The sequence below is a fragment of the Stegostoma tigrinum genome, chromosome 8 (assembly GCF_030684315.1).
Source record: "Stegostoma tigrinum isolate sSteTig4 chromosome 8, sSteTig4.hap1, whole genome shotgun sequence".
Lineage (NCBI taxonomy): Eukaryota > Metazoa > Chordata > Chondrichthyes > Orectolobiformes > Stegostomatidae > Stegostoma > Stegostoma tigrinum.
Genome location: NC_081361.1, coordinates 36,182,739 through 36,197,296, shown reverse-complemented (window position 1 = coordinate 36,197,296; position 14,558 = coordinate 36,182,739). Strand labels below are relative to the sequence as shown.

Below are 14,558 nucleotides of genomic sequence, written 5' to 3'. Positions count from 1 at the left end.
TATTGTTCCTAATGCAGTGGGCTGAGTGAGACTAAACGGTTGAGAATGTTGAAACGTTCCCAAGGGTGAAGTGTTTAGATGTGAGTACGCTGGCCTTTCCCTGGAATACAAGACCTCCTGGATTCTTACTGGAGAATAGATACAGCATTGGCTTGAGGCCCATCGTGGATATTTCCTCGTTTTGCCCTGCACAGGGTCATTTTTGCAACAATCATCTGGATGCATCAGAAAGGTTAATCTAGTCAGGGCAGCTTTGCAGGTTCTTTCCCTCCCTATTACCTCCCACCAAAAAAAGAATTTGGTGTTGAAGAAATATCAGTAATTGCTTTGAACACATTTATTTGAAATTGATCTGCAATTTTATCCAATTCCAGACTTCATTTCGGCAACTAAAGACAACACTTCATTTTTGTCATAATTGAAGTGCTTTTCTTTATGATTACCGGTATTTCAGAACAGAGGTAACCTTGTGCCATTCTTTTCTTCATTCTTGAACAGTGGGCTGCCTTTCAAAGAAATTATAATTTAAAAATAGTCAAGATATATTCCCTCAAAGGGGAAAGTTAGGGGAAAAACATCCAGCACTTCCTACATGATAAAAGAGCCAGCGAATAAGAGAAAACAAAAAAAAAACTCATTTCATTTGAAAAATACACTTTAAGAACAAGATCTAAGATAAAATGTTCCAAGGAATATTGAGAAAACAAATAAGGAAAGTGAAGAGAGAGATGGGTAAGAGACAGAGAGCTAAAACAAAGAAATCCAAGTTTTATTTCGGTATGGAAATAGTAACAAAATAATAAAAGTGGGACTGATGGCGACCCATAGCTGGTCGAGAGTTGTCCAGGAAAAAAAAGAGGCCAATGAACTGTACACTGTCTCAGCTCTGTCTCCTTTGTAATAAATATGGCAGAGAGTGGGTCTCCGAAGACCCATTAACCAGTGCTTAACACAGAGTTAACTAACATGGCACAAGCCGTTGTCTTGCAAGATGGAAAGATACAATAATAAAGTGCTTGGCATCTTGTGCTTTATCAATGGGAGGAAAGCAATCAAAAGTTATTCCATGTACAACACTTGTTTGGCCTCGACTGGAGTATTGTGTTCAGTTGTTTGTACTACACTTTGGGAAGGATGTGACAGCTCCAGAGAGCAGTGGCAGCTAAGTTATTGAATGCATTCAATGCTGAGATAGATTTTTGGACTGTATGAGGGAGTCGAGGATTATAGCGGACAGGTAGCAAAAATGGACTTGAGATCAAGATCAGATCAGTCATGTACTTCCTGAAAGAATGAACAAGCTCTAGGGGCTATATTATTTGCTTCTTGTTCTCATGTTCTTGTGTTCTTAAATAGGATACATCAAAGTGATAATCATGATGTTGTTCATACAGATATAATAGAATGCAAACATTAATAACATGATGCCAGCTACTATAAAAGCAAATCAAAACATCTGCTTTCAATTTATCAAAGTACATCAAAGCAAGTGAAGTGCTTTCAAAGGGATATTGTAAAATCACCTTTTACAGAACCTAATTATTTTAGGAGTAAGTTTCAGTGCTGTCTCCCTACACATTATGTGGCATTCTACCATTAAATGTTTATTGCAAACAGCAAATAAAACAAAGGCTGATTGTTGCTAGTACCAGTCCATGTATTTACCAAGAATAAATAGAAGCAGAATAGGTTGAAAACGCAAATATGTGAACTAAGAAGTGATTCCAATGCCTTATTGTAATTTTAGTCATAATTTATAACACTCTTAATTTCCATTAACCTATTTTTGGCTTACTGCATCTCTTTTGTAAAAGTATTCCAAACCAATAGGGCAAGTGAAAATAAAACAAGCAAAAATATAAATTGCTGGAGAAACTCACTGGGCCTGGCAGCATCTGTGGAGAGTGAAAGAGTTCATGTTGTGAATCCAGTGAGTCCAGTGACCCTTCTGCAGAATACTGGAGTGGAAACTTGAACTCTTGTTTTCTCTTCACAGATACTGTCAGATCTGCCAAGTTTCTGCAGCAATATCTGTTTCTGTTTGTTTCAGATCTCCAGCATCTGCAGCTCTTTGAACTGAAAACAAAAGTTGCTGGAGATCACGGTGGGTCACACAGCATCCATGGAGAAAAAGCAAAGTAGTGTTTCCAGTTTAGTTAGAGCTGAAGTGAAGTGTGGAGAGGGCAGCACTTGTGCAATAGTTTGACAAGGATGGTTGCAGTGGTGCAGGAAAAAGAATGTTGATAAATCCGATTTAAGCGATCGGATTGTGAGAAGGACAGAACAATGGTGCATCTACCTGCCAGACTGGAAAGGAAATAGAGTCCCGCTGGGGAGAGAGGGTGACAGAGAATGTAAGAAGCAAAGCTAAAAGAAGTGTGGAATGTGTTCACAATTCGAAGGTATTTAGATCAATATTGAGCCCAGAAGGTTGTAAACCACCCAGTTTGAGGATGAGATGTTACACCTCCAGTTTATGCTGTGATTTTGCTGGGGCATTGCAGCATGCCAAGGACAGACAAGTGGGCATGTGAGCAAGATGCTATGTTAAAGTGAACGGCTTTTAGGGGAAGTAACACTTTGTGAAAATCCAGAGCCATTCATGAGCGTTGTAGTGAAAAGAAACTCCATGTTGATCTTAAGCTCTGACTTTCTAAGCAACTTGTATTATCTCAGTGTCCTACAAAAGTATATTCTATAGAAGTTTAGAATAGTAAAAATAATGGATACCAGTTGGGTTTTACCGCATTGGTAGTTTGAGATATTACAGGAGTGATTGCTGCAACAGAAATAAACTCGCTGACCATTCAGCGAACACTTCACAGCCCATGGTAGGAATCTGTCCAACATCCTATTACCTTCCCAATACTTGCTAATTGCCAGTGGTAAAGTTTACCCAGTGAGAGAATGTGCTTTGGTGAAAAATTGGGAGTTTTCTACCTAAGAAATATTTTATTCAGAGAGTTGACAACCTCTAATGACAGTTATGAAATTTGTTTGACATTTAAAATTGCATAGTGCATTAAGCCTTTGGAGCAATATCATCTAGCTGTAGGAAGAGCTTGACGATATAGCACCAGAATTATGTGGGTATGGGAGACTTTCAAGAGTCTTCCACCTTTCTTGGACTCTAGACAGCAGCCATGTTATTTGAACCCTGCAACTTTCTGATAAGAGACTTCTCTTTTTGTTTATCTTCCAGCTACTGACATAATATGAGCTCGAAAGAAGTTCTTCAAAACCAGAATTAATTGAGTGAAACAAACTTGCAATAATATTGATTGTTCTGAAAATTTGATTCCACTTGTTAAGATTATATTTGTATTGAGAAAAGGCATGCTCCATTACACCTTTTCAGTAAAGTACTACAAATTTAAATATCAATTCTATTCACAGACTTGCTTGCCCAGCTTCACTGGACTGACAATGTTACCTAAAAGGGTGACGAAATGTCTGCAGTCAAACAGATTGGCTCGGCGAGCAAGTCTGCAAACCTCATCCACAACCTGAGCTACAACTCTCAAAAACTTCAATCAATTATTTTCCCATTTCAGCCTACCTCTGGCATAGGGAACCTATTTTGTGGGCACTAGCAGGAAATAATCTCTCCAACTGTATTGCAGGAAAGTAAAGAAAGAGCGGATGAAAGTGACAAATTGGGTAGCTCTTTCTAACAGCCAGTACAGAGCTGAATGGCCTCATCCTGCGCCATATGATTCTTTAATTTCAGCAAGCTCTGATGATTGAATCCTAGATTTAAGCCTCCTTTCCTAGGACAAGTTGTATTAAAACTAACAGTCAACAGCATGTTAGATGCAAATGAGGTGAGAAAGGGTGATGATGGAATAACTTCTCACCAAGTTAGCATTAAATTACTACTTCAGTTTTAGTTCCTCATTTTGCAATTCAAGTGTTTTTTTTAACCAAGAAGCAGTTTATAAAGCAACGTAAATATTGATTTGATCAAAGTTTAAAGAAGTATTTAATGAGGCACAACTGATTCCACAAAGTAATATTTCTTCTCGTTTAAACCAGTGGACAAGGAAAAACTAAGAACTTTTGTTTTAAATCTTAACTCATGCTCTAGAGCTATACAGATATAATATTCAATTTTTATATTTTTCCATGGTTGATAACTATGACAAAGCGAGAAAAAAGACTTCTTTCAGATATTTTTTAAAAAGAGCTAGTTAAATTTGCAACATTTAGTGCTTTAAAACACTTCTAGTACATGTTAATTTTCCTTTTGACACCTTTAGAACACAATAATTAAAGAGTTAGTGTTAAAGCCTGTTAGAACAAATAAGGCAAGTTCTAAATCACTCAATAATCTAATCAGTCATGAAGCCTGAATGTGTTTGGAATCAGTGATAAGGATATGGAGTTTATGACATAGACCAAGATAGTTTCTGTCTTTACAGCGTTTAGATGGAGGCAGTTACATCTCATCTGGACTAGATGTTGCGTAAACTGTTCCTATCTTTTGGGAGATGATGCAAACAGCACCTAGTGATATTTCAATCTGTGCTCTGAACTAATGGTTTCACAGGGTATATGCAAAAACAACACATGGCTTTTTAATTGCGATTTGATCATGGGTGACATGGTGGCTCAGTGCTTAGCACTGCCACTTCAGTGCACCAGGGACCTGGGTTTGATTCCAGCCGTGATGATTGTCTGTGTCGAATTGGCATGTACTCTCTGTCTCAGTGTGGGTTTGCTTTCGGTGCTCTGCTTTCCTTCCACAGTCAAAAGATGCACAGGTTAGGTAGATTGGCCATGGTAAATGTGGAGTTATGGGATTAGGGAGGGACGCTCTTCAGATGGCTCGATGGGATGAATGGCCTCTTTCTGCACTATGGGGATTCTCTGATTTGTTATCACTCCTCGAGGCATGGTGAAAACAAAATATGTATTTTAACACTTGTTCAATGTGCCTTCCAAGTCAGCAAACACTAAACTGACTGGCACCTACCTTTAGAAAGCAAGACCTATCATAAGACCATAAGACATAGGAGTGGAAGTAAGGCCATTCGGCCCATCAAGTCCACTCCAGCATTTAAATCATGGCTGATGGGCATTTCAACTCCACTTCTCTGCACTCTCCCCATAGCCCTTGATTCCTTGTGAGATCAAGAATTTATCAATCTCTGCCTGGAAGGCATCTAACATCCCGACCTCCAGTGCGCTCCGTGGCAATGAATTCCACAAGCCCACCACTCTCTGGCTGAAGAAATGTCTCCTCATTTCCATTTTAAATTTACTCCCTCTATTTCTAAGGCTGTGCCCACGAGTCCTAGTCTCTCCACCTAACGGAAACAACTTCCCAGCGCCTACCCTTTCTAAGCCATACATTATCTTGTAAGTTTCTATTAGATCTCCCCTCAACCTTCTAAATGCTAATGAATACAGTCCCAGGATCCTTAGCTGTTCATCGTACATTAAACCTACCATTCCAGGAAGCATTCGTGTGAATCTCCGCTGGACACACTCCAGGGCTAGTATGTCCTTCCTGAGGTTTGGGGCCCAAAATTGGACACCAGGATTCTAAATGGGGCCTAATTGGAGCTTTGTAAAGTCTCAAGCACATCACTGCTTTGATATTCCAACCGTCTTGAGATAAACGACAACATTACATTCGCTTTCTTAATCACAGACTCTACCTGCAAGTTAACTTTTAGAATATTCTGGACTAATACTCCCAGATCCCTTTGTATTTCTGCTTTACGAATTTTCTCACCATTTAGAAAATAGTCCATGCCTGTATTCTTTTTTCCAAAGTACAAAACCTCACATTTGCTCACATTGAATTTCATCAGCCATTTCCTGGACCACTCTCCTAAACTGTCTAAATCTTTCTGCAGCCTCCCCACCTCCTCAGTACTACCTGCCTTTACACCTGTCTTCATATCATCGGCAGACTTTTCCAGAATGCCCCCAGTCCCTTCATCCAGATCATTAATATATAAAGTGAACAGCTGCAGCCCCAACACTGAACCCTGCGGGACACCACTCATCACCGGTTGCCATTCCGAAAAAGAGCCTTTTATCCCAACTCTCTGCCTTCTGTCAGACAACCAATCCTCAATCCAAGCCAGTAGCTCACCTCGAACGCCATGGGCCCTCACCTTGCTCAGCAGCCTCCCGTGAGGCACCTTATCAAAGGCCTTTTGGAAGTCTAGATAGATAGCATCCACTGGGTTTCCCTGGTCTACCATACTTGTTACCTCTTCAAAGAATTCTAACAGGTTTGTCAGGCACTACCTCCCCTTACTAAATCCATGCTGACTTGTTCTAATCCGATCCTGCACTACCAGGAATTTAGAAATCTCATCCTTCACGATGGATTTTAGAATTTTACCAACAACTGAGTTTAGGCTAATCGGCCTATAATTTTCCATCTTTTGCCTTGATCCTTTCTTAAACAAGGGGGTTACAACAGAAATTTTCCAATCATCTGGGACTTTCCCAGACTCCAGTGACTTTTGAAAGATCACAACCAAAGCCTCCGCTATTTCCTCAGCAACCTCCTCAGAACTCGAGGATGGAGCCCATTAGCTAGAAAAGCTAAAAGGTCTAAAAATTGGTAAATCTCCTAGCCCCGATGGGCTACATCCTCGAGTTCTGAGGGAGGTGGCCAAGGAAATAGCAGAGGCTTTGGTTGTGATCTTTCAAAAGTCACTGGAGCCTGGGAAAGTCCCAGATGATTGGAAAATTGCTGTTGTAACCCCTTTGTCTAAGAAAGGATCAAGGCAAAAGATGGAAAATTATAGGCCGATTAGCCTAAACTCGGTTGTTGGTAAAATTCTAGAATCCATTGTTAAGGATGAGATTTCTAATGTAGATTTCTTTTGTAATGCCTACCATACTGAAATCTGCCCCGACTCTCCCTAATTGTTGGCATACTACTCATGTCTTTCACTGTGAAGACTGACGCAAAGTACTTTTTAAGTTCTTCAGCTATTTCCTTATCTCCCATCACTAGCCTTCCAGCATCAATTTGGAGCAGCCCAATGTCTCCTTTTGCCTCTCATTTGTTTCTTATGTATTGAAAGAAACTTCTACTATCAAACTATCCATTCCAAGATAAAACAGTAAATTCCCACTTTGGGGAAGAAAAAAAGAGCGCGAGCAAGAGAAATGCTTGGTTTCTGGCCTCTTCTACGGATGGCCGTGTAAAAGGATTGGTCAGCTGAGCTGCAAATCAAATCTACTACCTTCAATAAGAAATTTTCTCCCTTCGAATGGGTGTCATAGCAACTCTGTTTTACCAAAGCCTGCTGTGGGCATCTCAGCCATAAACCAATACAGCTCATGAATCTTTAGTGTCTCTCTGAGGTTTGGGGTGATTTCCTGGACTCAAACACCTCTGGTATGGGAGAAACACAACACTGATGTGCTCAATAATCCAGTTAAGTTAGCAACATCCCAGATAGTTTGTGTTCCTCATTGGGAGTGAATATTTTGTGAGCCGAGTCTAAATTCATAGCAATATTAGAATATAAATGAACCAAAGTTCCTATCAAGTTAGCAGATTGGAAACAGGTTTTTCAAGGTTACTGTTATATTTGATACATATATTATGAATTTGTAAAAATAGCTGCAGTGAGAGTTTCCCTTGTAAGTTGCATTTGTTCCCTGTGACAGTGTTCAGTGCAATAAGCATTTGAAGAGCGCTAAAATAATCTATTCAGAGGTAGTCCCTTGTTAGCTAGAATATCTGTTCTTTTCATGAACCAGCAACCAACATCAAACAGAGTGTGTTGTTATCTGAATTAAGTTATGCTACAGTTCTAAATGAATGATGATACTTATTTGAGGGACTGAATCATCTACTCTTATTACGAAACATGAGGAACACATTACGACTTGCTTACTATGCCCATCTACTAGAGCTGCGAGTTGTGGCTTTAACTTGCATGGTGTTTCTGCCTTGCCACACTCTCACCCACTCTGTGGTCATTGAGGATTGTTATAACCATGTCTTTTTATTTTAATTGTGGGCTGAAGTAGGGAAGAAGTGCTCTTTTTAAACCAGTGTTTTAAAGGATTGCTTCATGATTTGCTACCTGACACTTGTGTCAAGCATTGTTTAAAAAGCTGTTTGAACAAGCAGTAATTGAAGTTTGGATTGTTGATAAATTGAAACTGAGGGCTTGTGTGCAGATGCAGTTGGGTAGCAAAAAGACGTTGATTGGTCTTGGGACTAATGACCAGTTATAGATGACAAAAGTTTTTTGCCTGCCAGCAACTGTGTCATTACTTCTCAGATAATTGAACAGTGCGGGGTTGGGATCAAGAGAAGAGGCTTGATCTCCACCAGCTCAGAAGCTGTCTCTATCTTCAGTCAATACCCCCTTTACACCTGAAGAAAACCAGTCTATCTTTGCTTCAGCTGTTGTTGTAAGCTGTAACTTTTATCTCATAAGTAAAGGATCTTTTAGAAGTGAACAAGTCACCTTCTGTCTCCTGAAAACCGGTAGAAGCATCTGGAGAAAAATGACTGAAAAACCAGTTTCTGGCCAGCATAAGAATATTAGTATTTATTTTAATCTCTAACTTTTGCAATGTCTGAGCAATAGTAAGGCTTGATTTCTAGTGCCAGGAAAGGCTACACTTGCACAATGCGCTATGAGCAGGCAGGACTATGGAGATAAAGCCACAGACAGATCAGCCATGGCCTAATAGCAGAAACTGTTAAAGAGGCCAGTGCAGCTACTCTTCCTTCAGTTCTTCATGCTGTTATGTATCATTGAATAAGAATGCCCTATTATGATAAATTGTGAGGCTGGATGAACACAGCAGGCCAAGCAGCATCTCAGGAGCACAAAAGCTGACATTTCGGGCCTAGACCCTTCATCAGAGAGGGGGATGGGGTGAGGGTTCTGAAATAAATAGGGAGAGGGGGGAAGCGGACCGAAGATGGAGAGAAAAGAAGATAGGTGGAGAGGAGAGTATAGGTGGGGAGGTAGGGAGGGGATAGGTCAGTTCGAGCAGTTTCAAGGCTGAAGAGATTACAAGAGAGTTGCAGTGGGAGAGACATTTCCTGAGGTTGGTCCGGAGGGAGGAGGGTAACTTCTTCAGGTTAGGCATCCCTGGAAGAGGCTTTGCAGTGAGGTTAAAATTGTATCAGTGATAATGGGAACTGCAGATGCTGGACAATCCAAGATAATAAAATGTGAGGCTGGATGAACACAGCAGGCCAAGCAGCATCTATGATGATGTTGTTGCATTAGATCACAATACAACCTATTTGACCATTGACTGTTTGGAATTTGTGCAGACAGAAATCATTCTCCATGTTAAAGTGTATTTGCTTATTTATTTCAACTATCATAAATCCCACCGTGGATCCGTGAACATTGCTTATATAATTATTTTTTTTTTTAAATAGAAAGGGATTAATTCCAAGAATCTGAAAGTTGTTTATTATGTCTTCCTTCATCCACAGGGTGCAAGTTGAATTTTATGTGAATGAAAATACCTTCAAAGAACGCCTCAAGCTGTTTTTCATAAAAAACCAAAGGTCAAGTAAGTACCTTCCATGATTACTATCATTTCTGCTAAGGGGTGACCTTGTAGAGGTTTGGAAAGTCATAAGTGACATGGATAGCGTGAATAGTCCAGGCCTTTTCCCCAGGACGGGGGAGTCCAAACTAGAGGGTATAGGTTTAAGTTGAGAGGGGAAATATTTAAGAGAAACCTAAGAGGCACCTCTTTCATGCAGAGGGTGGTGCATGTGTGGGATATACTTCCAGGGGAAGTGGCGGAGACTGATACATTTACAACATTTAACAGGCATCTGGATGGGATGAATAGGAAGTGTTTTGAAGGATATAGGCCCAATGCTGGCACATGGGACTAGATTAATTTAGCATATCTGGTTGGCATGAATGAGTTGGACTGAAGGGTCTGTTTCCATGCTGTCTGACTCTATGGCTCTAAAATCATACCTTTGTGCTGACTTTGGCTCAAAACAGGAGAAAAAGAAACTTTGGAAGGTGTGAATATGCAACTGTCTTTGGATTATTATTTAGTTGCTCTATTGACTTCAATGTTTTCGGACCCTGTCCCCAAGATCTTGCTGCGTGATACTTCCTTTACATCCTGTCAGATGGTAACCAATGAGATTAACTAGTAGCCAACTTCGCCTATGATTTAACGTCAATAGTAAAATAAGATATGATTTTAGCCTTTGGATGGGAAATGCAAGTTAGCCCAATTCCTGACTTTGGAAATCCCAGTTTAACCCTCTTTATTTCCCATGGACAGATATCCAAAACCAACTGTATACAGAACGTGGGAGACGTGTAATAATATCAATTTTTTGAAATAAATATCAAAAAGTCCACCTCTAAAAATCCATTCAAGTAGTTTATAACCAAATACACACATGCATATTTAAAAGAACGATTCTGACCCAATGCAAATAACCCTTCATGTGGTCAAATTCGTGTAAAAACTGATGAAGTTTGCTTACACTAATCACATCAAAGATGATCATTTAATAACTTCTCAGGTCTGTCAACAGTGAACACAGCAACCTGCAGAAAGAAGATTTCTGCAGCTCTTAACACTCAATCAGTTGTTCATAATGTAAACCATTACACTCACAGACAAAGAAGCCTGTTGAAATTTCGAGAAAAGGTGGCTTTTTTTTCAAAGCAGTGGTCAGTTAAAATAGACCTGGAGTAAAGTTTTTTTTTTGTTTAAGGGAATGCCGAATGCTCTTTTTCTTCAAGTTTAAAGGGCTTTTAAATCACTTTAGATCATAACATTGCAGTCCTCAAACACTCTTTTCTGTAGTCTTGTACATTACAGTACTTCTCCCAATGAAAAAATATTCCAATACATGTGAAAATTTATTTTTTAAAGAAAAGGCCATTCAATTAAATGACAACTTAACTGTGCAGGGCCGCATTCTATAGTCAATCTTTGCACTGAAAATGTATCTAACTCCTGGGGCAGCAATTAATAATGATGCTTGAAGCCATCTAAGGGCTTAACAGTTATCTCTGAAAATAGGGAATGTTTCGGGTGTCTTCCAAAACCTGCCTAACCTGATGAAAATTCTGTGATATGGGAAAAATCAAAATTCACTTTGTCAGTTGCGACCCCAGCTGTCAAACTCTGTGCATGGTCATCATGCCAGACACTTGTCACTTTCAGAATGGCCACATGAAAATGACTAGGCTCCTGATTGGATAAAGAGGGTGACCTGTCTGCTGAGTTGAGGGTGGAAGCTCTAATTACCCCAATTTGGGTGCAACCCAAGGATGGATGAGGGACCATCGGGTGGCCTCTGAAAACTACCCCTTCCCTTCAACTCTAACATTCCCCAAACACTCTTCCTCGTGGCAAATACCCCACAACAAGAAGTTCAAAAATTCCTTTTAACCACAAGATTCTCTGAGGTGAAGGCCTTGACCAGCAATTTTCAGGACCCAAAAGCTGCTGGCCTCTGATTGCCCAGTGGCCTCTGATGACCTGGATGTCAGTGCCAAGGCCTGTGACAGGCTGGGAAGCACAAACACGCTCACTTGCTGGCTCTTAATGAGTTGATTGCTGTGTGAAAGGTGAATCTTTCTCAGTGGTGGGGATGACATGTCAATCACCATTGACAATGCTTGCCTCTGCACACTTTTTAAAACAAACAAAGGGAAAATTGCACACTTAGTAAATCTCTACCCAGGGACCAATAGAGGTTCAATCATTGAATATACTCCAGTCTGAAATAGACAAAATTTTGAACTATAGGGGAGATGAGAATTATGCATAATAGTTAGGTGAGTGGAGTTAAGGCCAGGATTCAATCAGTCATGTTCTTATTGAATGTTAGAACAGCTCCCATATGTTGTTCTTTTGTTTTCAAGTTCATTCATTTTCCATTTCATGGCAAGTTATTTACAAGCTATTAAAATTATATATCTGTCTGATTTATAAGTTGTCTTGTTCACTCAAAGTCCTGATCCCCATTGTTTGTTCTTTTTGCATTCTATTTATTTTAATCAATTATTGTAGGTAGCTTCCCACTGCTGTGATTAAATGTTATCTGAAATATTAAGCAATCTTTGCTTTCAGATCAACTATGCATTTACAACATCTTGTTTTAAATTCAAATTTCCCATATTTGAGATTGTTCCCTTTTATCTATTAAAACTTATTAAACTATTCCATCATTTGGATAATTAGGTTTTCTTGGTTCAAAGAACAATGCCAGTGTACTGCAGGGATCAGTGTCAAGTACAGTGCAATGTGTAAACAGCAAATATGAATTATAGACATCTTAAACTCCGCTAAGTGATGAGGGCAATGATTGTGTCTAATTACAAATATGCCTGTGTGATAGCCTACTCAGCACTGCCTGAATTTTCATGTTAGAAGGCCTTTATTAGATGGTCCTGCTTTCTTATAGCACCAATAAATTCAAATGGAAGTTGTCCAGCAACGTACAGTTTTTATCCTTTGGGATTATTTCCTTGATTCCTGAATGATCTTACTGCTTTTGCAGATAATGCACTTCAGTTAGCATTGTTAAACAGCAGTCAAATGGAAATAGCTGGTTACTTCTGCTTGGTCTGTTGAACTTGCAATCTTTTAGCCATCTTTTGGCATATCTTTTATGAGGATGGGGGTGTATGTGTCCTTATGATTTGAGAGGATGGCTTTGTTGTATAGGTCGTCTGACTTGAGACTGTGTGAGCTGATTGTCATGATGAAGGTTTCCACCAATACCATCCTGTGTAAGCTTTTTTGTCTATTTTGTCTGCAGTCATTAGAGGAAAGCATTTCCAGTCCAACTAGAAGAACCTCCTGTAGTTAAGATAATAAAGTCTGAAGCTGGATGAACATCTCAGGAGCACAAAAGCTGATGTTTCGGGCCTAGACCCTTCATCAGAGAGGGGGATGGGGTGAGGGTTCAGGAATAAATAGGGAGAGAGGGGGAGACGGACCGAAGATGGAGAGAAAAGAAGATAGGTGGAGAGGAAAGTATAGGTGGGGAGGTAGGGAGGGGATAGGTCAGCCCAGGGAAGATGGACAGGTCAAGGAGGTGGGATGAGGTTAGTAGGTAGGAAATGGAGGTACGGCTTGGGGTGGGAGGAAGGGATGGGTGAGAGGAAGAACAGGTTAGGGAGGCAGAGACAGTCTGGGCTGGTTGTGTGGTGCAGTGGGGGGAGGGGACGAACTGGGCTGGTTTTGGGATGCGGTGGGGGAAGGGTAGATTTTGAAGCTGGTGAAGTCATCTATTTTGTTGCACGTCAACACCTAGGCCCACAATGGGTCCCGAATTCAAGGCCAGAGAAAGGGTGCAGGCTGTGTCTTCAGAGCTCATGTGAAACACAGCAAAGGTCTTGCAAAGTTGAGAGCTGTGGATTTAGCTGAAGGTCATAGTTATGTCAAGGGTATTGTCAAGGGTGTCATTCATGACCCTGCTGGCAGTGCCCCTTTAGTGTTGTGAGATCCTTACCGGTGCGAAAGAAGGACTGAGCTATTCATTTCAATGGAGGGTATTCACACCGGTCAGTTTATCTAACACGTCAGGAAAACTCGATTGAACATTGGAAAATATCCACCTGTGGGCACTATGCCATAAGGCATAGTGTGTTGCCTGGGAGAGAAGCCAGGTCACTGTGCCTATGGTAATTACGCCGCAGATATTTCCCACAATCCTGACACTAAGAAAATTTGTGTCCTGTTACCGTTGGGTTCTAAGAAAGTTGTCTCCTCTGCTAACAGAGTTTTTGTTGGTGTTGATATAATGGACATTGTTACAGAAACTTTGGGAGCATCTAAATGTTAGGTCTCACACTTCTGGATCTGGAGCTGACCTGCCCACAAGCCCAGATGACACTATCATAGTGGATACTTTTCCCAGCACTCCTCAGTGTTATCCCACGTACACTGGATTTACTGTTATGTGCAAGTTAATTAGTTTTGGCCCACAACAGTGACTTTACCTTTCATCAGTTTTGAAACTGGGTGTTTGACACAGACTGTATGTTTTATACTCTGTGACATAACATTCCAATTTGGACTTTAATATGCTGTTCATTTTTAATACTTCACTCAATATTTTTCATTCAAAAGAACAATAACAACGATAATCCGTTCGTCAGCTTCTGAACAATGTCATTCAGTGTGGCTATTGTGCAAAAATGCAGTGGTCTAAGCTTATTTGTCTATTCTTGTTTAAGTCTGTCTGGCCTTACATTATGTGGAAGTGCTAACCTTTCAACAGATCCCCCTCCTAAACAGCCAAAGTTGTTTCATATGCTTGCATTTTATTTGGATGTTTAACTACTTAATAAAAATTCAAAAATTCTAAAAGCACAGAAAATTAAGGGGCATTGGCTTGAAGTATCCAAACTTGTATATTGTAAAAGGATCATGTTAAATGAAGATCATTTCATCCCCAGATGATGCATTTTTAATCTTTGAAAGAATAATGGAAAGTTATTTTTGTTATTAAACAGTTTAACTGGAGAGAAATTAAGGCATCTTCGTCTCTTACTCTGACCTACTTTGCATATTACTGATCTGTGATTAAAACAGAACAA

At 40.1% G+C, this 14,558-nt stretch overlaps 1 protein-coding gene and 1 pseudogene across 1 annotated transcript in view; both read left to right on the top strand.

Annotated features, from left to right (window-relative positions):
- Positions 1 to 14,558, top strand: part of kcnt2 (potassium channel, subfamily T, member 2) — a 702,110-nt gene that overhangs the window by 253,100 nt on the left and 434,452 nt on the right. Inside the window, exon 4 of the mRNA XM_048538622.2 lies at positions 9,452 to 9,531. Coding sequence (XP_048394579.1) covers positions 9,452 to 9,531 — 80 coding nt within the window. The remainder of the gene's footprint in view (positions 1 to 9,451; positions 9,532 to 14,558) is intronic.
- On the top strand, positions 9,936 to 13,801 carry LOC125456283 (large ribosomal subunit protein uL2-like; annotated as a pseudogene).